Source organism: Coregonus clupeaformis, chromosome 1, assembly GCF_020615455.1.
Source record: "Coregonus clupeaformis isolate EN_2021a chromosome 1, ASM2061545v1, whole genome shotgun sequence".
NCBI lineage: Eukaryota > Metazoa > Chordata > Actinopteri > Salmoniformes > Salmonidae > Coregonus > Coregonus clupeaformis.
The window spans coordinates 44,271,503-44,296,289 of record NC_059192.1 but is presented as its reverse complement, the minus strand read 5'-3'; the positions used below and the strand labels follow the sequence as shown (position 1 = coordinate 44,296,289).

The window sequence follows — 24,787 nt, the reverse complement described above, 5'->3', positions numbered from 1 at the left end:
TTCAGCCAGGCTGGTACTACAAAGTTATGACGAGTTCATGAAGGTAGAGGGTATGGAGGAGTTACTTAGCTCCAGAGGTTAACAAGGGGGCTAATCCCAGCACGGTGCTTCTGAATAAACATTGGCGGTCCTTGGTGGATCAGCTGGACAAAGTGTACCAGGCTGAGGGTATGGCGGCCCGGTCGCTGAATGTGGTAACAATGCTGCAAATGTATCACATCGATTTGCTGCACGAGCTGAATAAGACTGTCGAGGCGGGGAAGACTGTTTCAGAGCTTCTCGACAAAATCCATGCTACGGCTGATTTTGTGCCGTGTCTGTCCAACTGTACTGTCCTGGATTTGACTCAGCTATGGGAGTACTTACACGCCTGTTTTGAGGAGAAACAAAAACAGGGCGCAGCTCTACGGGTCCTTTTCCCAAGAAAATCCTTCACAGGGGGTGGCTCGGCAGTCCAGGCGAGAGGCGGGTTGGCCAGGGGGCGGCTTCGAGGTCGTTTTTTGACTGTCTTGGTGCTTTTGGCAGCGGCCGACGTCTTGGCACAGGTGCCGAGCAGGGTGAAAGCCCTCCTCCCCAAGCATTTACTGGGGCAACAGTGCTCCCAAGTGGCTCGGTCAATGGGGGAAATTGACTGGTTGCCGAAGTCCCCGAACCCGGTGTGTGGTGGGTATCAGAACGGCGGTACCACAGAAGCACATTGTTTCTACCCAAAGTCCCATGTGTTCAGGGGTATCAAGAGTGCGGTATCGTCCAGGTGTGGGCATAATAAACACAGTTCCTTCCCCACATTCAGACACACGGTTGACTAGAGTGGTGGATATGAAAACAAGCATGACCCCAAAAATGTTTTTCCAGTCCTCAGGGTGGCACTCTGCCCCTTCAGGATATAATGTATTGGAGACTGGCAGCGTGCGCCGTCCATGCGTAGTTTCACCATGGGTGGTGCCAGGGGATCAAAGTATTGGCCTATCTGGATGATTGGCTGGTCGTAGCAGAGTTGAGGGAACAGGTGTAGCTCCACACTGCCACGCTGGTTTCCCATATTCAGTATCTGGGGTTCATAGTGAATCACAAGAAAAGTTGTTTGACTCTGGCTCAGCGTATTCAGTTTGTGTGTCTCGTTCTGGACTCGGTTCTAAATCATGAGTTTTTGTCCCAACAGAGGAGGGTTGCATTCCGGCTCTGTCTGGCACAGTTTCAGCTGGGGCACAGTGCCTTCTCGCTTGTGCCTGCGGTTATTGGGTCTGATGGCCTCTATGATAGGTGTGGTGCCTCTGGGACTTCTGTTGATGCATCTGTTTCAGAGCTGGGTGATTGCTACGCTTCTGGACGCATCTCGCCATGGCCATCGGTTGCTCAAGGTATACCTGTCATGCCTAAGGGTATTGACTCTTTGGAGGAACCCGCGATGGCTGTTGCAGGGGGTTCTCATGAGCTGGGTAGTGTCCCGCAGGGTGATCACGACAGATGCATCCTTACTGGGATGGGGAGCGCTGTGTCTGGGCTACTCGGAAAGAGGGATTTGTTCAACAGAGCAAAGGGCGCTGCATATCAATTACCTAGAGCTACTGACTGTTTTGCTAGTGTTGAGGTATAAGCTTCCGATGTAGGAGGGCCAGCATGTGTTGGTAAGGTCCGACAACAGTACAGTGGGGGCGTACATCAACAGGCAGGGGGGACACGGTCTCTTTCGCTCCTTAACCTGGCCCATAATCTGCTCATATAGAGCAGTGCACATTTCCTGTCGCTCAGGGCGACGTATCTTTCCAGATCGCTCAATGTGTGTTTCTACAGAGTGCAGACTGCACCCCTTGGTGGTTGTCCAGACATGGGACTGGTTCGGCAGGGCCAACGTAGATCTTCACGCATTGCGAGAAAACTTGCATTACCGTCTGTTCTTCTCAACAAGGGATCTGGGCGCTCCATTGGGAACGGATGCTTTGGCGTATCAGTGGTCTCGGATCCTGCTCCATGCGTTTCCTCCGGTGGACCTGATTCAGGCCACCGTGGAGAGGGTGATTCAGGAGGATCTGTTGTTGATTCTGGTGGCTCCCTGTTGGCCCAGACAACCCTGGTTCCCGGAGATCATCCGCCTGTTGGGCAGGGACCCATGGAGGGTTGCGTATCGTCGGGATCCATTGTCCCAGGCGCACGGGAGAGTTTGTCACCCACGGCTACAGATATGGGATCTGTGGGTTTGACCCCTAAACGTTTGACAGCTAGGGGTTTACCCTGAACATTATTACGACTATACAGTCGGCGCGTGCGCCCTCTATGAGAGCGTTGTATACAGATAAGTGTCGCGCATTTGAAGGTTGATGTCAGGTTAATCGAGTTTCTCCTTTTCAGAGCTCTTTGATGGACATTTTAAAAGTTATTGCAAGAGCTTTTTGAGCAGGGCCTTTCTTTTTACACATTGAAGGTTTATATGGCAGCCATATCGACGTGTCATGTAGGGATTGACGGCTCTACCCCTGGTTCACTTCCTCTGGTGGTGCGGTTCCTAAAAGGCATGCGTCAGCTCAGACCAGTGTTTAAACCTATGGCACCGACCTGGGACCTGGTTTGGTCCTGGACACTGTGTGAGCCTCCATTTGAACCATTAGAATCTTTGGACCTGAAGGTCCTTTCCAACAAGACTGCCCTGCTCATTGCCTTGGCGTCATCCAAGCGTGTTGGGGATCTCCACATGCTATCAGTACATCCTTCCTGTTTGGAGTTTGCTCCTGGCGACTCCGAAGTGATGTTACGTCCTAATGCAGACGTTGCTCCCAAAGTTTATGCCTGTCTTACAGGCCCCCTGGTTTACAGGTTCCCTGTTTTACAGGTCCCCTGGCTTACAGGTCCCCTGCCTTACAGGTCCCTGGCTTTCGAGCTGTTCCCCTTTCTTACCTCTGTTTCCTACCAGTGAACAACTGAGGTTGCATGGCCTGTATACGGTATGCACTTTACTTACGTATATGCATAGGACCAAGTATATCCGCCTTTGTGACTAGCTTTGTCTGTTTTGCTAATCCAGCTCGGGTAGGGCATTTTCTAAGCAGCGACTTTCTCAATGGATTGTGGAGGCTATCTCCCTGGCATATGACAGCAAAGGACAAGGGTTGCCTAGCGGTGTGCGTGCTCACTCCACTGGGGCTTCTTGGGTGTTGTTCAGGGGCATGACGATTGGTGTTATCTGTGCTGCAGCGAGTTGGGGTTCCCCACATACCTTTCTGAGGTTTTATCGCTTGGATGTCACTTCTCCCAGTTCCCTGTGGATTTGAGACTTGGGTTGCGGCAGCGCTTCAGTGTGCATTATCAGGGTTACCACAGTGTCCTGTGGGTTTGAGCCTTGGGCTGCCGTGGCAGCGTGCGAGTACACATTTTACAGGTTGCTACAGGCTTCCTGTGGGTTTGCGCCTCAGGCTGCCGTGGTTCATCGACTCTGGTTTATGCTATGTAGCGCACGTATTGTTTCGGGCTTGCGGTTCCTTGTACACGTTCTGACATTTCAGGCTTGCAAGGTAAGTATTGTTCTTGGAACTGTGGGGTCTATGGACTTGGTCTGCGGTGGCAACGTGTCAGTACACATAACCAAGTTGCAGCATGTTCTGGTTCCCTATATGGGGCTCTGACTAGGGCTGTTTCAGTGACCATATTACCGCCACACCGGCGGTCACGAGTCATATGATGGCAGTCAAATTCCATGTGACCGTTTAGTCACGGTAATTAGGCTTCTCCAAGCTCTGATGCTGCTGATGGTCATTAGTAGCCTACCAAACTTGCTAACTGCCTGGTACTCCACACTCTATTGTCCCTCTAATCACTAACATCAATGCAAATGTAAACGAAAATCTAATCAAACACTTCATGAGAGCCCATGAGCTCATGTTGCGCAACATTTCTATAGGCTATGCAATTGCATGAGAAAACAGAGTGATGGCCTCTATTAAAAAAGAGGAGGATCCCATCAGCTTTAAAACCGGAGTATAGCCTACCTGGCTGACATGAAAATGAACCATGAGAAAAGCGTCCTCCATTCGCTATTTAACTGCATAGATTACATGTATTTTCTTTTCGCTGCCCCTGTTTCAAGAATAGTGTGATGGATGACAATATTAGCCTATCACTTGTGAATTATATATTATCACTTGTGAATGATGCCCAGCTTAAGACAAACAGCACATGCTTTTTTTTGCGACTTTTTCATGTAGCCTAGCCCATAGGCCTATATGTTTTGATATGGTTTGTATCACAACTAAAATGGCCAAATAACTTCTTAAAATGAAGCACATTAATCCGCTTTACAATGGGTGTAGAGCCTGACTGGCATATATACGCAGCGCGTGAGTTTCAAGTTTGGGGAAGATAATTTTCACCATAAAAATGCACCTACAGTGGGGAGAACAAGTATTTGATACACTGCCGATTTTGCAGGTTTTCCTACTTACAAAGCATGTAGAGGTCTGTAATTTTTATCATAGGTACACTTCAACTGTGAGAGACGGAATCTACAACAAAAATCCAGCAAATCACATTGTATGATTTTAAAGTAATTCATTTGCATTTTATTGCATGACATAAGTATTTGATCACCTACCAACCAGTAAGAATTCCGGCTCTCAAAGACCTGTTAGTTTTTCTTTAAGAAGCCCTCCTGTTCTCCACTCATTACCTGAAATAACTGCACCTGTTTGAACTCGTTACCTGTATAAAAGACACCTGTCCACACACTCAAACAGACTCCAACCTCTCCACAATGGCCAAGAACAGAGAGCTGTGTAAGGACATCAGGGATAAAATTGTAGACCTGCACAAGGCTGGGATGGGCTACAGGACAATAGGCAAGCAGCTTGATGAGAAGGCAACAACTGTTGGCGCAATTATTAGAAAATGGAAGAAGTTCAAGATGACGGTCAATCACCCTCGGTCTGGGGCTCCATGCAAGATCTCACCTCGTGGGGCATCAATGATCATGAGGAAGGTGAGGGATCAGCCCAGAACTACACGGCAGGAACTGATCAATGACCTGAAGAGAGCTGGGACCACAGTCTCAAAGAAAACCATTAGTAACACACTATGCCGTCATGAATTAAAATCCTGCAGCGCACGCACGGTCCCCCTGCTCAAGCCAGTGCATGTCCAGGCCCGTCTGAAGTTTGCCAATGACCATCTGGATGATCCAGAGGAGGAATGGGAGAAGGTAATGTGGTCTGATGAGACAAAAATAGAGCTTTTTGGTCTAAACTTCACTCGCCGTGTTTGGAGGAAGAGGAAGGATGAGTACAACCCCAAGAACACCATCCCAACCGTGAAGCATGGAGGTGGAAACATCATTCTTTGGGGATGCTTTTCTGCAAAGGGGACAGGTCGACTGCACCGAATTGAGGGGAGGATGGATGGGGCCATGTATCGCAAGATCTTGGCCAACAACCTCCTTCCCTCAGTAAGAGCATTGAAGATGGGTCGTGGCTGGGTCTTCCAGCATGACAACGACCCGAAACACACAGCCAGGGCAACTAAGGAGTGGCTCCGTAAGAAGCATCTCAAGGTCCTGGAGTGGCCTAGCCAGTCTTCAGACCTGAACCCAATAGAACATCTTTGGAGGGAGCTGAAAGTCCGTATTGCCCAGCGACAGCCTCGAAACCTGAAGGATCTGGAGAAGGTCTGTATGGAGGAGTGGGCCAAAATCCCTGCTGCAGTGTGTGCAAACCTGGTCAAGACCTACAGGAAACATATGATCTCTGTAATTGCAAACAAAGGTTTCTGTACCAAATATTAAGTTCTGCTTTTCTGATGTATCAAATACTTATGTCATGCAATAAAATGCAAATGAATTACTTAAAAATCATACAATGTGATTTTCTGGAATTTTTTATTTTGCTTGTCCATTCCCAGCGCGCCTCATCAGGGTGTTGTTGGAGAGACTCATCGCTGCCACGCTCCACCAAAGTTCTGTCAAAGAATCATCTAACATAAATCATGTAGCAGATATAGTATATGGTAGAAAGAGTATGTGGCCTTTTCTGTAGCCTACAGGCTGGAGATAAAATGTATGACAATGTATTTAAAAAAAAATACATTTTAAGTAATTTAGCCGACGCTCTTATATAATAATAATAATAATAATATGCCATTTAGCAGATGTTTTTATCCAAAGCGACTTACAGTCATCCAGAGCGACTTACAGTAGTGAGTGTATACATTTTCAGATGTGTTTGTACTGGTCCCCCATGGGAATCAAACCCCCAACCCTGGTATTGCATTCGCATGCTCTACCAACTGAGCCACACAGGAGAGACACGGGAGAGACACTTTTTACATCATGCAGGTTTCTCCGATCAAATAGCCAAACCTAAATGGCTTCTAATCAAATAAAAACTGTGCTGAGATGTTAACAAACAACATATCCTAAAAGCAGGCCAGGTCAATGTAAAATGGACTATATGGAATGGATAATCAGGCTGGTCACAACTGCTGTCCAGGAGTTTCACCCCATGAGCTAAATTGTCATTATCAGTAGTTTCAAGTTTGTATCCATCAATTTCTGACAAGTTGATCATAGCGAAAAATAAAATACTTATGCATTTCCCGCTGTGTAAACACATTGCAAATAGGCTCAGGATAACTCCTGAAAAAGTTGGGTAGTTGATATTCAGAGCTTAAATAGCCAAATTGATTAGTCACAGGAATCAGGACTAATAAAGCCAATTCAACGGCCTGTTTTACAAATGGTGGGTCTACCACATCGTTGGGCATTCATAAAATTCCATTGCAGGCCAGACCGGCCTTGACTTCCACGGACGTTGGTTTTTGGTCCGGTCTGGACCGGCCTTGATTTGGTCCAAACATACAGTGGAGGAAAAAATTATTTAGTCAGCCACCAATTGTGCAAGTTCTCCCACTTAAAAAGATGAGAGAGGCCTGTAATTTTCATCATAGGTACACGTCAACTATTACAGACAAAATGAGAAAAAAAAATCCAGAAAATCACATTGTAGGATTTTTAATGAATTTATTTGTAAATTATGGTGGAAAATAAGTATTTGGTCACCTACAAACAAGCAAGATTTCTGGCTCTCACAGACCTGTAACTTCTTCTTTAAGAGGCTCCTCTGTCCTCCACTCGTTACCTGTATTAATGGCACCTGTTTGAACTTGTTATCAGTATAAAAGACACCTGTCCACAACCTCAAACAGTCACACTCCAAACTCCACTATGGCCAAGACCAAAGAGCTGTCAAAGGACACCAGAAACAAAATTGTAGACCTGCACCAGGCTGGGAAGACTGAATCTGCAATAGGTAAGCAGCTTGGTTTGAAGAAATCAACTGTGGGAGCAATTATTAGGAAATGGAAGACATACAAGACCACTGATAATCTCCCTCGATCTGGGGCTCCACGCAAGATCTCACCCCGTGGGGTCAAAATGATCACAAGAACGGTGAGCAAAAATCCCAGAACCACACGGGGGGACCTAGTGAATGACCTGCAGAGAGCTGGGACCAAAGTAACAAAGCCTACCATCAGTAACACACTACGCCGCCAGGGACTCAAATCCTAAAGTGCCAGACGTGTCCCCCTGCTTAAGCCAGTACATGTCCAGGCCCGTCTGAAGTTTGCTAGAGTGCATTTGGATGAACCAGAAGAGGATTGGGAGAATGTCATATGGTCAGATGAAACCAAAATATAACTTTTTGGTAAAAACTCAACTCGTCGTGTTTGGAGGACAAAGAATGCTGAGCTGCATCCAAAGAACACCATACCTACTGTGAAGCATGGGGGTGGAAACATCATGCTTTGGGGCTGTTTTTCTGCAAAGGGACCAGGACGACTGATCCGTGTAAAGGAAAGAATGAATGGGGCCATGTATCGTGAGATTTTTAGTGAAAACCTCCTTCCATCAGCAAGGGCATTGAAGTTGAAATGTGGCTGGGTCTTTCAGCATGACAATGATCCCAAACACACCGCCCGGGCAACGAAGGAGTGGCTTCGCAAGAAGCATTTCAAGGTCCTGGAGTGGCCTAGCCAGTCTCCAGATCTCAACCCCATAGAAAATCTTTGGAGGGAGTTGAAAGTCCGTGTTGCCCAGCGACAGCCCCAAAACATCACTGCTCTAGAGGAGATCTGCATGGAGGAATGGGCCAAAATACCAGCAACAGTGTGTGAAAACCTTGTGAAGACTTACAGAAAACGTTTGACCTGTGTCATTGCCAACAAAGGGTATAAGTATTGAGAAACTTTTGTTATTGACCAAATACTTATTTTCCACCATAATTTGCAAATAAATTCATAAAAAATCCTACAATGTGATTTCTGGATTTTTTTTCTCATTTTGTCTGTCATAGTTGACGTGTACCTATGATGAAAATTACAGGCCTCTCTCATCTTTTTAAGTGGGAGAACTTGCACAATTGATGGCTGACTAAATACTTTTTTCCCCACTGTAGATGTCTATAAATTATGTATTTTAATCTTTTAAAATTAACCTGATTTCAACATCCGGAAAAATACATATTTTCACCTTTCATTCAGAACCTAAATTGAACCTTCAACGTCTGGAAAATACGTATTTTTAGACGACTTTTCAACGCCATTTTGCTTACTGGGACTATTCTAGTTTTGCAGGGGTGGCAATATTTTGGTCTCAGAATGGCCAGGACTAGCCCTGAATAGAGGAGTAGTAAAGGCCCAGTGCACAACTTTTGTGAGACAATTATATTTTTTGCGCTGCAGACGGCTATATTGGTCCGCTAATACAGGATTGTAAACATTTATTTATTAAAAAAATTCAGAGGGTGCTGCAGCACCCTCAGCACCCCTACTTCCTGCGGCAATGCTAAAGGGTATTTCATTAACTGAGAAAACACGGTGACTGTAAATCTCTAACAATTTTATAACATCTGTAGAGCTATAATATATTCAAAATAATGTTGAAGGTTTAATTAGACCATATTGCTGCAGAACTATTAAAGTCATGTCTGTGGCCAGTTTAGACTGTGCTCATCTAGTAAACATATTGCCCTTTATATTGACATGGAGGTAATTAATTCACATGAAGGTCACTGCAGTATTAGACTTGTATCATGCATTTACAGTGTGGCGGTTGGTGTGCAAACAGTTTAGCTAGCAGTAAACGCTACTTTGCCTTTGATTCAATGGTAAGTACTGTACATACATCACAACAGTACTTACCATTGAATCAAAGGCAAAGTAGCGTTCACTGCTAGCTAAGCTGTAGGCCCAAGGAATAATAATTATTTGATCAAATGCTCTCTATAAACCTCTATTTACACTGGAGATTTTCCAAGCATTTGCAACAGGTAAAAAGTTTGCACCTGTTTTTATAACAATAAATAAATAAAATAAATAAACATTATGAACAAGAATAATTAAGAACAAAAAAGTACATAAAAAACGTAGGATAAAGAATAGTACATTAGGTAACATGTAAATAAACCATTTCATGTTTTATCTTTGTTTAGGTGTTAAATCCCTTCCAGAAAAACAGACATTTAGTATATCTGGGCCTTAGTATTGAATGACTACAGACCTCGTACAGCAGCTTTTTGCTGTGAGACAACAAAATATAATCTGTTGAAAGTGACCTTCACACTGTTGGGCCAAAATAGCCTTTGTTCATCCTGCCCACCTGCTGAGTGGAACCAGTGTATTCCCTGAGCTTGACACAGTGAGTGTGTGTCTACAGTCAGACATGGGGTTGCTGGGTAGGTGCTGGATGGGCTGGAAGCACGTACACGCACGGCTGAGATGGCTCTGTGACCTGGACAGGACCTCCCTGTGAGGGAGGATGGGGGTTTTCTGCCAGGTGACCAGGCACATGACACACACAGGATGGGGCAGGACTTGGCAAGTGTCACATCCCTGTTACAGCCACCTGCACATACTGATAAGGGGGAACCCTCGAAAGAGCATGTCCAGACACGTCACCTCATGTTATTCTTGAAGGACCTATATGCCCCCTAGTGAAGACAAAGAGTAATAACAGCCCTGGGCCTTTCATGCCAAAATGTGTCCACCCCTGCTAGAACTTGACAAATTCTGCCCGGGCTATGTAAAGACAGAAAAAAAATCTATAGCATTCGTTGCTATGTTCTGAATGTTCTGAGGTGCATGGTGAGAGAGGCGCATGCAGTCAAAAGACAGGGGGAAAATGTATGCTTCGAAGTTACAGGTTATTTACACTATTTATATAATATATAAATATGCCATTTAGCAGACGCTTTTATCCAAAGCGACTTACAGTCATGCGTGCATACATTTTTACGTATGGGTGGTCCTGGGGATCGAACCCACTACCCTGGCGTTACAAGCACCATGCTCTACCAATTGAGTGTCATAACACTTTATAACACAGTCATAAAAGCTGACATAAATCAACACTGTCATGACACATATAGATATTTAGAATTGTGACATATATTGCATTATTTTATGGCTGGTTATGACACCTACAAAAGAGTATAAAAACCATATAATTAGGAATTAGAATACTAGAATGGACATGAACCTTCATTATGACGGGATAAAGGTCAGCCATTTTGGTCAGGGAGTTGGTCAACCATGGTTTGCCCGTGCTGTGATAAGATATTGTGTAAAATAATGAATTTGAAGAATTTATCTGCACTGTATGTTTGTTAGCTAGCCAGCCAGCCAGCCAGCCAGCCAACCAGTTCCATTCATTTTTCAAATTAACTGCCAATATGACAACATTCCACTCAAACAATGCAGTCAATCCACAGCCATACACTGGCTGAAATCAGTTGATGATAGGACTTAAACAAGTTGTAAATGCAACAAGTTCTGATATTGTATCGTATAATAGCACTCACAGCTTTAGACTGGTTTGGATTTCTCCTTGACCAATGTGGCTGCCATTTTCATCCCATTCTGGAACTTTGAGGGTTTATGTTTATGACATAACACCTCTAGTAATTTAATAGCACGCAACCCACCAAAAAAGGCTTCAATAAAGGTGTTTCGGGCCTCCCGAGTGGTGCAGCGGTCTAAGGCACTGCATAGCAGTGCTAGAGGTGTCACTACAGACCCGGGTTCGTTCCCAGGCTGTGTCACAGCCAGCCGTGATCAGGAGTCCCATAGGGCGGCGCACAATTGGCCCAGCGTCATCCGGGTTAGGGGAGGGTTTGGCCGGGGGGGCTTTACTTGGCTGATCGCGCTCTAGCGACCACTTGTGGCGGGCCAGGCACCTGCAGGCTGACCTCGGTCGCCAGTAGAACGGTGTTTCCTCCGACACATTGGTGTAGCTGGCTTCCGGGTTAAGCGGGCGGGTGTTAAGAAGCGTGGTTTGGCGGGTCATGTTTCGGTGGACGCATGACTCGACCTTCACCTCCCGAGCCTGTTGGGGAGTTACAGCGATGAAACAAGATCAAAATTGGGGAGAAAAAGGGAGTAAATAAACCAAATAAAATAGTTTTCATGACCCAAGAAATGGAACTGCAAAGTTTCAACATCAAAACGTTGATAATTTTATGAACATGAACACTGCGTGATTCAAAACTTGTAAAAGTTGCACATTAATCAAATAATATAAATCAAAGGTAACATTTCCAAATCATAGTCCATTTTGTGTAATTCCCCCTAGCAACATTATGAGGTTGCTAAGTTACATCTTGGTTACAATTGTTACACAGGTTCCGTTCTCTATAAGTGCAGAAAACAACGTAAAGTGAGCTTTAAAAGTACTGGGACAGTGACACATTTGTTGTTGTTTTGACTCTGTACTCCAGCACTTTGGATTTGAAATGACATTCTATTATTTTTGTAAATAAGAATAGAATGTTTCTAAATATGTATACGTTTAATGTGGATACTACCATGACAACTGATACTCCTGAATGAATTGTGAATAATGATGAGGGAGGAAGTTACAAACGCACAAAAATCATACCCCCCCAAAAAATGCTAACCTCCCTTGTTATTGTAATGGTGAGAGGTTAGCATGTCTTGGGGGTATGATATTTGTGCGTCTGTAACTTTCTCATTATTATTTACGATTCATTCAGGATTATACGCAATCATGATAGCATCCACATTAATGTAGAAGTGTTGAGAAACATATTCTATTCTTCTTTACAATAAAAGTGACTCCAAAATGACACAATACATTATTTCCCATTCATTTCTATTGGGCACAAAATAATCTGGAACAACCAAAACAAACAGCCAGTGTTGCCAATTTAGCGACTTTGTTGCTATATTTAGCAAGTATTCAGAACCCTCTAGCGACACATTTTCAAAAAAGCGACAAATCTAGCTACTTTTTCTGGTGTTATTGGAGACTTTTGGAGACTCTGACGTGAAAGCACGTATCATTCTTACTCTTCTCAACGAGCAGCGGGTGCTGCCGTGGGCCCCACCCCAGTCCCAAAGCACTCACAGGCGGCCCAGTCCTCGCGCAGCAGTCAGAGCAGGAGATGATCACCCCTCAACGTCCAGACTGCAAATTAATTGCGCATGCGGGAAGCTGCCGCTGGCTGATCCCGCCCTGGCTTACATTCAGGGCAGGTTGTAAAGGTAAAACATTTTAAAAAACAAGAATCGTCAGAAGAAAGTTCAATTGTATTTTACTCACTTTTTGTCTCTCCTACGACGTTATTCCTCTCTCCTACAGCGTCCATCGCAATTACATGCACATGGCCAATTATGGAAATTAGGTGATGACGTCATTTAGCGACAGCCAATAGCTACTTTCCTTACTGTGGAGTTGGCAACACTGCAAACAGCAAATGCATCCAACAGATGTGTAGAGTCACAAGCTTGATGTAGTCATTGTGTGCTATGAATATGGGACCAAATATTACACTTTTTACTACTTTAATACACGCAAGTGAATTTGTTCCATTTGATACCCTAAAATGGGGGGACTGTGTACATAAAAAGTGCTGTCATTTCTAAACGGCTCACCTGATATGAATAAAAGTACCCTCAAATTAAAGCTGACAGTCTGCACTCTAACCTCATAGTCATTGTATCATTTCAAAACGAAAGTGCTGGAGTACAGTACTAAAACAACAAAACATTTTTGGAGCTCACTGTATGTACCGGACTGGAGGAATCCTGAAATTATACGAGAAAGGAAGCTGTTGAAACATGCTAAATATATTTTTCTCAGATGCCAGAACAGCGCTTTATAAAGCTGTCGGACATTGAATGTTTTGAGCGCTGTGTTAGCTAGCAAAGTTGTGCAGGCTTTAGTTTGGCTAGCAGGCAAAAGCAAGGATGGCCCTATAGGCCCTATAGGCGAAATACAGCTGCCAAAACATATTATTTTAACTGAGAAAACCACTGCACATGGTTAAACATATTTTCTCGTTTTGGGGCTCATCTGGATCAATGAAGGACCGATAACATGTGTTGCTTGAGATAATGCAAGGATGAACATCGAACCCACAAATTATTTTGTGTTCTGTATGTCAGAGTACAACAAAAGTAACCAAGGTGAAACATAGCAACGTTGGAACGTTTATAGAGAAATTACCTAAGATGCGCTGTGATTTCGATGCTAAATATCGTGACTTTGATGAAAGGTAAAGAATTTCTGTGCACATTTTACAAGTTAGTAATCAGGCAGTGTTCATGTTCATAACATTATCTACATCATGTTGTTTACATTTTGCAGTTCCGTTTTCTGGGTCATGGACAACACATTTTTGGTGGGTGGCCCTTGGACTATTATGTCACAAAGAGGGTGTCTTGTCCTACTCTTAAAACCTGCTTCTGCATTAATCAGCAACAGAGCATTGGGGTAGGTACAAGTCTGACACCAATGTGTGTGCAATTGCAATGGTAATAATATGGCTAATGGTTTGCCTTGAGTGGTAGGATTTGTGGGTTTTGACACCCTTATGTAGGTGTCATAACAAGCCATAAAATAATGCAATACATGTCACAACAGGTCTAAATGTAGGTGTCATGACAGTGTTATTACAATATTATGACAGGTTATGACACGTTATGTCAGCTGTTATGACAGGTTATGACAAGTTATGTCAGCTGTATGACATGGTTATGACCGTATTAGAAGATGTTATGACACTGCTGAGTTTATAGAGTATTCTGATAGCCCGGCATGGAATAGCAAGTTATCTGACAGAATGGTTCTAAGAAAACACAAAATATGCACCCATAATAACCAGAGATAATCATGATGAAAATAGTAATATGCTACTCTGCTGTTTATGTTGAATATTCACATCTGTGAAACTGCATCATACATACAGCACAACTCCTGTGAGAACTGCTACAATAAGCATATGATTTACTGGCTGCCTCTACAGCCTAATTAAACCATTGAACACTGAACAGTGGTGAAATACAGGAAGAGCTCTTTGACTTCAGCTTGCTGACTCTTGTGATTCGGCCCCTTTTGCAGCAGGCACTACCTTCAACGTCCAAATCCATTAGTGATTTCTGTACGACTAAAGTGGCGCTCGAGGGAAACCATTTCCCTGCATTAATGGCCTTCTTCCACCGCAGCGAATCAAAGGCTTAGCCTAATGACTCAGTCTACCTTAGCATGCTCTCTAAAAAAAAACTCAGGTTAGGAGCTGGAGGGCAGCACAAGAACCAAGGGAGAAAGAGATCCCATTCCACCGTTACATTTTTAAAGCAGAACAATTTATTATCAAGTACAATAATATCAAACAAAGAAGAAAAAAATTTAATCATGTTCACAAATGAGTTTTTCCACAATCTGCATCACTTTTGGTTGTTACAGTACAGATAATGACTTCAAGCTTGGGGATTTTTCCATGTTAGTTTGTAAGTTCTTGCTTCGTAAATGTGGAACTGCTCTGCTGACACAAGAGCAGAGTAAAAGGCAATTGACAGGGGTGTTTGGGTGTCAGAGTTCGTAAAGTGCTTCTCCCCCTATAACACCGGTCAGTCAGTCCCTGAACAGTGCTTCCTAAGCCATATGTGGGCCAGGGGGAACTAGTCCTCATAGGTAGAGGGGTGAACTAGCTTACTGCCAGTCAAAGGAGCGCTTCACCAGCCGGTAGAAGTTACGGTTGTGCTCCCGGAGGTAGGAGCGTAGCTGCTGCAGCACGGTATCATTGACGGCCGGGTGGGGACGCCCTTTGGACTCGTGCAGGCAGCGCTCTCGCCCTTCACTCCGGATGCAGTAGAACCCCTTGGTCTGGTTGAAGTAGAAGTTGGAGGACATTATCCTGGGGGGCAGGTTGAGAAAACGCTCCACCTTCTGTACCTCAGGCAGTGGGTCCCGGATCAAAGTGTCCCCATCCACGATGTGGATCTGCTCCAGGGGGAAATAGCGCAGCCAGTTGCGCATGTGCACGTCGTAGAGGCTCCGCTGGATGGCCTTATAGCGGGTATTGAGGGCTCCGCTGTGCACCAGCAGGTTCTCGATGGCCTGCACTGGCTTGTGGTTCTCCAGGCGGTTGAAGTAGACCTGGGTGTAGTCTGAGATGACACGTTCAGTTGGGTCTCTCAAAATCAGCAGCAGCTTGATGGAGGAGTTCATGGCACGGATGCGTTCTGGCGCCAAGGCAGAGGTGAAGTAGCCTGGCGTCTTCTCCACTGTGATCTGGTGCGGGTAGGAATATGGCATCAGCTCACGGTACCAGTCAAAGCCCTTGGCGTAGTTCTCGTCCCAGTCAAAAAAGTGCACCTCTATGGCAGCGGCAGCGACCTCAGGGTGGATGTCTAGCATTTCCAGCAGGGCGCGTGTACCCCCCTTGCGCACCCCAATAATGATGCTGTGGGGGGCATGTTTGCTAGTCCCCGGGGGTGGAGACAGAGTGTTAATGGCTGTGAGTCCAGGGCCCAGATCCAGACTCTGAACAAGCTCTGGTGGGGCAGCATATACCTGGAGAACCAGGAGGAACATTGATACCAGCAAGCAGGCCATGGTGAGGGAGGGTGATGAAAAGAGGAAGAGAGGAGAAGATGGTCAGAGAGAGAGCAGAGAAGATCAGAGAGGGATATCCTATGGTTTAGCTGTGGATCAGAGCCATCTCTCTGAGATCAAATCTGACAGGAAAGGAGAAGGGAGCTGTTTTCGTCTGCCATTGATCATGAGAAGGAGAATGAGGAGGAGGAGAAATCACAGCCAGTCCGAAGCACATCTGTAGAGACAGAAGACAAGAAAAAAAGAAATGGACTTAGATCTCCCCATCTGAATAGCTAGCACAGGCCCAAGTTACTTTCTTCATTTACCTGACAAAGCTTTCTAGTAATTAATAGAATGTATGTCTGTCTCAAGTGTTTCCTCTCCTTGGATTATCATTATTTATCTCCCTTTGCGTCTCTCATTTTGTCCTATCTCCCTCTCAGATCTCTCCTTTCCATATCAAGAGTAACTTACGTTTAATACTATGCTGTAATTTCACAGGATATATATTTTTCCTCATTACAAAATGTGGCTCAGATATGTGAGAGCGTGGCTCGGGGCCAAAACACAGAGGTCACACTACTTCATCTTGTTTTACCGGGTCATAATCCTCACACAAATCAATACACTTAATATCCTCCTTGGAACATTTCAATCAAGACAGCAGAGGTAGCTGTAAGGTCAAAGTGTGGCTGTAGAAACAAGAGGAGTTTTCAGTTCTGATAACTTAGATTTTCTATACACGTGAAACAAGATCAAAAGCAAGGCCAAGTGATGGATGCTATGTATTGGGACTAAGTATTTATGTTCTATGTGGGTTTCCGTAGCCTTAGTTCTAACGCTAAGTATCATGGGTATTGAAGTGGGTTGTTTAGAGTAGACTTCCTGAAGTAATGTAAGACGCACAACTTCTCAGTAAAGCACTCGTTGCATCTAAAACGATTTCTCCGTCCCCATTCCTGTGTGAGTCTAAAGTTAATCTGAAGAGTCAAGATACAACAAAGGTAGGACTAGGACAGGAGGACTAGGATTTAAAATACTGGATAGACTCTGAACAGCCATAACAGTTGAATCCTTCTGACCTTAAGTCTTCTCAAATACTTTCATGAGGAAAACAACATTTCTCCATGACAGTCAAAATAACTACTCTGCTGCATAAACATCCAACAACACCAAAGGTCATGGTAAGGCTCTATAAATATTACTTTATTGTTTCCACTTTGCTGTTGCCCGATATTAAATCAACCACTACCATCACTATGATTGAATAAGCAGAAAGCAATTGTTAAGGAACAACAACAGCCACAGCTCAAATCTGTTCCCCACTTCCCAGAGGGTTGCCTGTTTCCTCCACTTCCCAGAGGGTTGTCTGTTCCAACAGAGCCACTACCAGCCTCCCCCTCTCTCTAATCAGATCTTCCCATTGCAGACTGAAGGGAGTGATACCTGGACCATCATGAAGCTCTAATCTCTGGCCAAGGGGTCCAGGGGGCTGTGGATGCTAGGTATGGGGCTGGGGCTAGGTATGGGGCTAAGGATGGGGATGGGAAAAGAGCTGGGGCTAGGTAGCTGTGGGCATGGGAATAAGGCTGGGGGCTCTGCCTAGATGTTGCGCTGAGGGCTGGGGCTAGGTATAAGGTCTGAGGCTGGTGTCAAGTATGAGGGCTGGAGCAGTAGGTATGGGGGCTGGGGCTATAAGGGATGCAGCCCTGGGGGCTGGACTTTCCCAGAAGCACTGTGGATAAAGAAAAGGTGCTCTACTGTGAATGTCTGCGCAGGGAGCCACTTATGCGCTGTGACAGGCGCGCCTGCCTGTCAGCACTTCCATGGCGGAGAGCTGCCAAGTCTAATGTTAACAGCCAGGCAGCCAGACGAGCTTCCTGTCTTATCCAATTCCCCTCACTCCCTCAGCACACCGCCACCTGGAATGAGCCATTGTTGTTTCACATCCCGCTGAGCCGCGTTGCTTTATTCAATACTTGATGCATATCTTCAGGTTTTCATTCATCACACAGCCGACCCGGCACACTATCTCAGTATCTGGCAGAGCATTTAACTAAAACTATTGGAATATTGGAGAGAGAAACGGAATACCGACAGGTTACAGACAAGAGACTGTAAATATACTTATAGTCCAGAACTAAGTAAGAGGTCACATTGCAGTTGGCTGAATAAAACAACTAAGGTATTGAATATACTTGCCATTGTAAAAATAAAAAGAAGACATACAATCAAAGCCGCTATAACACTTGCATGTTTTACATCTGCAAACGTTTAGCTATGCCTACCTACGACAAATGACCCAACTATCACACACGTGGCACTGCGCTGACCTTCTGTGATCTCATTTTACAGTTTGTCAGTGGCTGCAGAGACTGTGGCTTATTACCTCATAGCATTATCACCGAGAGCCTGAGCCAGTGTAGCTCACGGTTCTACCCTATTATTCATCATCCTAGCAGGCACAGAGGGAGAAGCCACAGGTTTCCTGCTCCATGGGAACCCAACTCCCACTAATTACTCAAACCAGCCAGCCAGCTATATCTACAGTGGCTTGCGAAAGTATTCACCCCCCTTGGCATGTTTCCTACTTTGTTGCCTTACAACCTGGAATTAAAACTGATTTTTGGGGGGTTTGTATCATTTGATGTACATAATATGCCTCCTACTTTTTGTGTGTAACAAACAACAAATAAGACAAAAAAAAAACAGAAAACTTGAGCGTGCATAACTATTCACCCCCCCAAAGACAATACTTTGTAGAGCCACCTTTTGCAGCAATTACAGATGCAAGTCTCTTGGGGTATGTCTCTATAAGCTTGGCACATCTAGCCACTGGGAGTTTTGCCCATTCTTCAAGGCAAAACTGCTCCAGCTCCTTCAAGTTGGATGGGTTCCGCTGGTGTACAGCAATCTTTAAGTCATACCACAGATTCTCAATTGGATTGAGGTCTGGGCTTTGACTAGGCCATTCCAAGACATTTAAATGTTTCCCTTTAAACCACTCAAGTGTTGCTTTAGCAGTATGCTTAGGGTTAGCTAAAGCTAACTCTCTCTCCTCTGCTCTTATCCTTCTAGACCTATCCGCTGCCTTTGATACTGTAAACCATCAGATCCTCCTCTCCACCCTCTCCGAGTTGGGCATCTCCGGCGCTGCTCACTCTTGGATTGTGTCCTACCTGACAGGTCGCTCCTACCAGGTGGCGTGGCGAGAATCTGTCTCCGCACCACGTGCTCTCACCACTGGTGTCCCCCAGGGCTCAGTTCTAGGCCCTCTCCTATTCTCTCTATACACCAAGTCACTTGGTTCTGTCATATCCTCACATGGTCTCTCCTATCATTGCTACGCAGACGACACACAATTAATTTTCTCCTTTCCCCCTTCTGATAACCAGGTGGCGAATCGCATCTCTGCATGTCTGGCAGACATATCAGTGTGGATGTCAGATCACCACCTCAAGCTGAACCTCGGCAAGACGGAGCTGCTCTTCCTCCCGGGGAAGGACTGCCCGCTCCATGATCTCGCCATCACGGTTGACAACTCCATTGTGTCCTCCTCCCAGAGTGCAAAGAACCTTGGCGTGACCCTGGACAACACCCTGTCGTTCTCCGCTAACATCAAAGCGGTGACCCAATCCTGCAGGTTCATGCTCTACAACATTCGTAGAGTACGACCCTACCCTCCGCCAGGACAGCGGAGTCACTGACCACCTTCCGGAGACACTTGAAACCCTACCTCTTTAAGGAATACCTGGAATAGTATAAAGTAATCCTTCTACCCACCCATAAAAAATAAAAATAAAGTGGCTGTCCCACTGGCTATCATAAGTTGAATGCACCAATTTGTGAGTCGCTCTGGATAAGAGCGTCTGCTAAATGATGTAAATGTAAATGTCATTTTCCTGCTGGAAGGTGAACCTCTGTCCCAGTCTCAAATCTCTGGAAGACTGAAACAGGTTTCCCTCAAGAATTTCCCTGTATTTAGCACCATCCATCATTCCTTCAATTCTGACCAGTTTCCCAGTCCCTGATGACGAAAAACATCCCCACAGCATGATGCTGCCACCACCATGCTTCACTGTGGGGATGGTGTTCTCGGGGTGATGAGAGGTGTTGGGTTTGCGCCAGACATAGTGTTTTCCTTGACGGCCAAAAAGCTCAATTATAGTCTCATCTGACCTGAGTATCTTCTTCCATATGTTTGGGGAGTCTCCCACATGGCTTTTGGCGAACACCAAACGTGTTTGCTTATTTTTTTTCTTTAAGCAATGGCTTCTTTCTGGCCACTCTTCCGTAAAGCCCAGCTCTGTGGAGTGTACGGCTTAAAGTGGTCCAATTGACAGATACTCCAATCTCTGCTGTAGAGCTTTCCTTGGTCTTCATGGTGCCGCTTGCTTGGTGGTGCCCCTTGCTTAGTGGTGTTGCAGAATCTGGGGCCTTTCAGAACAGGTGTATATATACTGAGATCATGTGACAGATCATGTGACACTTAAATAAAGTCCACCTGTGTGCAATCTAACTAATTATGTGACTTCTGAAGGTAATTGGTTGCAACAGATCTTATTTATGGGCTTCATAGCAAAGGGGGTGAATACATATGCACACACCACTTTTCTGAAATTTATTTTTTAGAATTTTTTGAAACAAGTACTTTTTTTCATTTCACTTCACTTCACCAATTTGGACTATTTTGTGTATGTCCATTACATGAAATCCAAATAAAAATCAATTTAAATTACAGGTTGTAATGCAACAAAATCGGAAAAACGCCAAAGGGGATGAATACTTTTGCAACGCACTGTAGCTATATCTAAGGCAGGATCAAGAATAGATCCCGACCAATATGCGTTGTTTGAGTCCGATACCGAGGCAAAAGTCACCGATTACCAATATATCTGCCGTTATATTGTTTTTTAGAGGTGGAATAAAAACATACCTTTTTATTTTATTTTACACAAATTGAGCTCCAAAGGATTAACAGATACATTACATTACCAAAAGTATGTGGACACCTGCTCGTCGAACATCTCATCGCATTAATATGGAGTTGGTCCACCCTTTGATGCTATAACAGCCTCCACTCTTCTGGGAAGGCTTTCCACTAGATGTTGGAACATTCCTGCAGGGACTTGCTTCCATTCTGCCACAAGAGCATTAGTGATGTTGGGCAATGATGTTGGCCGATTAGGCCTGGCTCACAGTCGGCGTTCCAGTTCATCCCAAAGGTGTTGGATGGGGTTGAGGTCAGGGCTCTGTGCATGCCAGTTGAGTTTTTCCACACCGATCTCGACAAATCATTTCTGTATGGACTTCGCTTTGTGCACGGGGGCATTGTCAAGCTGAAACAGGAAAGGGCCTTCTCCAAACTGTTGCCACAAAGTTGGAAGCACAGAATCGTCTAGAATGTCATTGTATGCTGTAGTGTTAAGATTTCCCTTCACTGGAGGGGCCTAGCCCGAACCATGAAAAACAGCCACAGACCATTATTCCTCCTCCACCAAACTTTACAGTTGGCGCTATGCATTTGGGCGGGTAGCGTTCTCCTGGCATCCACCAAACCCAGATTCGTCCGGCGGACTGCCAGATGGTAAAGCGTGATTCATCACTCCAGAGAACGCGTTTCCACTGCTCCAGTGTCCAATGACAGCGAGCTTTACACCACTCCAGCCGACGCTTGGCATTGCGCATGGTAATCTTAGGCTTGTGTGTGGCTGCTAGGCCATGGAAACCCATTTCACGAAGCTCCCGGCGAACAGTTCTTGTGCTGACATTGCTTCCAGAGGCAGTCTGGAACTCGGTAGTGAGTGTTGCAACCGAGGACAGACGATTTTTACACGCTAAGCGCTTCAGCACCCAGCGGTCCTGTTCTGTGAGCTTGTGTGGCCTACCACTTCACAGCTGAGCTGTTGTTGCTCCTAGACGTTTCCACTTCACAATAACAGCACTTACAGTTGACCGGGGAAGCTCTAGCAGGGCAGAAATTTGATGAACTTGTTGGAAAGGTGGCATCCTATGACGGTGCCACGTTGAAAGTCACTGAGTTCTTCAGTAAGGCCATTCTACTGCCAATGTTTGTCTATGGAGATTGCATGGCTGTGTGCTCGATTTTATACACCTGTCAGTAACGGGTGTGGCTGAAATAGCAGAATACACTAATCTGAAGGGGTGTCCACATACTTTTGTATATACAGTATAGCGTATTCTAAATGATGATTTCTTAACACAGTGGTGTGTATTCATGGATGCCAAGGGAAGCCAGGCTTCCCCAAAAAAATTGACCAAGAAAAAAACGTATTAAATAATGTATCTTTTGTCTCTCTGTTTCATAAATTTCCTTCAATTCGCAAGAGGCTGAATGTACCCCACTGGAGAAATCATCCAAGCGAACGAAACAGCACCCCTCTGTCTCCGTATGTGTAGCGTATCTATCTGATGCTGTCTGGACATTGTTGCATTGAATTCAAGGGAAGCCAGTGAGCATTTGGCCTTCCTTGATAAAAAATAAAGAAAATAACAGCCAATCTGCGTTGAGCTAAACTGAGTGAGCTCATCTGTGAATGGTCCTGGCGCACCAAAAAAAATGTGTCAAGGGAAGCCAGTTTGGATTTGGCTTCAGACCAATGACATCACATCAGAAGCGAAGCGTCATTGACAGAAAACAACTTGTATTCTTGCATCTCGTTGTGTCGTTGTCCTCCGGTGTCTAGCTAGCTAAAATCGTCCCTTTCCTAAATTAGCCATGGATGGAGATAGTGATTTGGACTTGTGGTTCTACTTAATTCTCTGTACTGGCCAGTGATTATAACAACAATTCTGATCCAACCATAAATTCATTTTAGCCAGGTAGCTTAGTACAACAAAAATGTAAAGCCTGTACTGTATGACAGAGTCCTAGACCATTTAGGCAACATGACACACCACACACACACAGAAATCAGTATCATGGACAGACGCATCATATTTAACTTTTGTTGATTGGACTAAATAGTTTTTGTTATCTTTTAGTTGTCACTGTATTAGACTAAGCATAGATGATTAGATGTTGAAATGTTGAAGTTGAAATGGTGCTGGAATAGTGGAGGCAGCGCCTGTTTTCTTTGTGACTTGCGGTAACTCTCCGTGGCTCTAAATCAATAGTTATTTAGTATGTCGAAAGTGTCGGAAACATTACCTTGCTTGACCATGCTGTAGGTCATGTAACTGTTTGTTATATGCAATATGTTTTGTGGACTTCACCGGACAGATGTTTCTTTCCAGTTTTGTAATGAAACAAATGTTGGTTGAATTTATTCTGCCACTGTCTTCTTATTGTCTCGGCCTTAGGCCTGTATATCACGATGTCAAGGCATATGAACTAACAAGTTATAGAGCCAACAATGCAATTATCACAACACATAGGTTGTAATATGGCTTTTTTTCTGGCTTGGCTTCCCCAGTGATTTTACCCAGGCACCGCCACTGTGTAAACAAACACTTTATGGCAACCTTGCAATGAGAGGGTCAGTGCTATGCGGGACCCTTGGGACGTCCCTACCCTAAACTCTAACCCCTACCCTAACCTTAACCATAACCCTTACCTAACCATAACTCTTACCTAACCCTAACTATTTTAAACGTCAACTTCAATGGGGTAACGTAAGGAACGTCCCAAGGATCCCACATCACATGAGAGTACGTTATGACAAGCTAGCTGTTCATTACGACAATGTTTTCTTACAGAACCCATATGTACATTACATTTACGTTTGACATTTTAGTCATTTAGCAGACGCTCTTATCCAGAGCGACTTACAGTTAGTGAGTGCATACATTCTTCATACATTACACTGTTATTCAATACAAAATGTATTGGCTATACATTTAAACTTCAAATGGCATGTGCTGATGACTGAAAATGTTTATGCAGGCAAATGCTTGCCACACTCCTTTTAGTCACACGTTCTAATTTAGCTAGCTAGCTAACGTTAGCTACTTATCTCATCTTGAATGCAAGTGCATGGCCTGAATAATAGATCTGTGCCAACTGCTTTTTGCAGATTGCATATTTCAAAAACGAACTAAATAAGCACACTAACTAGCTATAATATGCCCAAACCGTAACAGTGCTCTTTTTGTATCATGGTCGAGTGTTCACTTTGGCGCCAGTCCAGTGTTGGCACATAAGTAGCACAGATTGCTAGCTAGCTAGCCAGCTAACGTTAACTAAATGAGAACGTGATGAGGACAGGGCTGCTTGCTTGGTGAAGTGTACTTTTCACTATTCATTTATTCAAATACACTAGCTGTGGCAAGCTACTCACCGTCAAACCACCATGCCTAATCTCTCTCACGTTGTGACCTAGTAGGACTGAATGATGTTCAATGAGCGCCCTCTTCGGGCAACTATTGAAAATGTCAAATAATTACCGCAAAGGAGCAGACATATTTGTTTATTATATGTATATAATATCGGCGCTTTATCTGTGGAATAAAGACATATACAAATATTTTTTGTGAAAGGGGTTCGGTAATACACTTCTAGATGTGCTGGGTGGTACCACCTCAAGACTTACATGCTGACCACATCGCCCGTGTCGCTTGCTAGAGCGTTGCAAAATAAATGTACACATACATGTTATTCAATCATTGCACCCACACTGCTCACGAGTGTCTGTGTAGCCAGGCGCTAACATACTGACCAATGAGGAGATGGGAGAGGCAAGCCTTGCAGCGCGTCAAGCGTCACAAAAACAACAAGTTATATTTTAGCGCCTGGCTACGCAGAGTCGCAGACGCTCGTTGACGCGCACGAGCGGTGTAGGTGCAATGACTGGTGAATTTTCTTCTGTGAATCAAAACTACATTTGCCGATGTCGAATTCGTGTGCTCAGAGTTTTGGCACTAATTTAGCATCTAACCTTGTCCAAAAGTTCT

At 44.6% G+C, this 24,787-nt stretch overlaps 1 protein-coding gene across 1 annotated transcript in view; it reads right to left on the bottom strand.

Annotated features, from left to right (window-relative positions):
- Positions 1-14,618: 14,618 nt before the first annotated feature.
- Positions 14,619-24,787, bottom strand: part of LOC121582690 (heparan sulfate glucosamine 3-O-sulfotransferase 1-like) — a 68,343-nt gene continuing 58,174 nt past the window's right edge. The window contains exon 2 of the mRNA XM_041898689.1: positions 14,619-16,109. Within this exon, the coding sequence (XP_041754623.1) occupies positions 14,987-15,892 (906 nt within the window). The 5' untranslated portion in view covers positions 15,893-16,109 and the 3' untranslated portion in view covers positions 14,619-14,986. The remainder of the gene's footprint in view (positions 16,110-24,787) is intronic.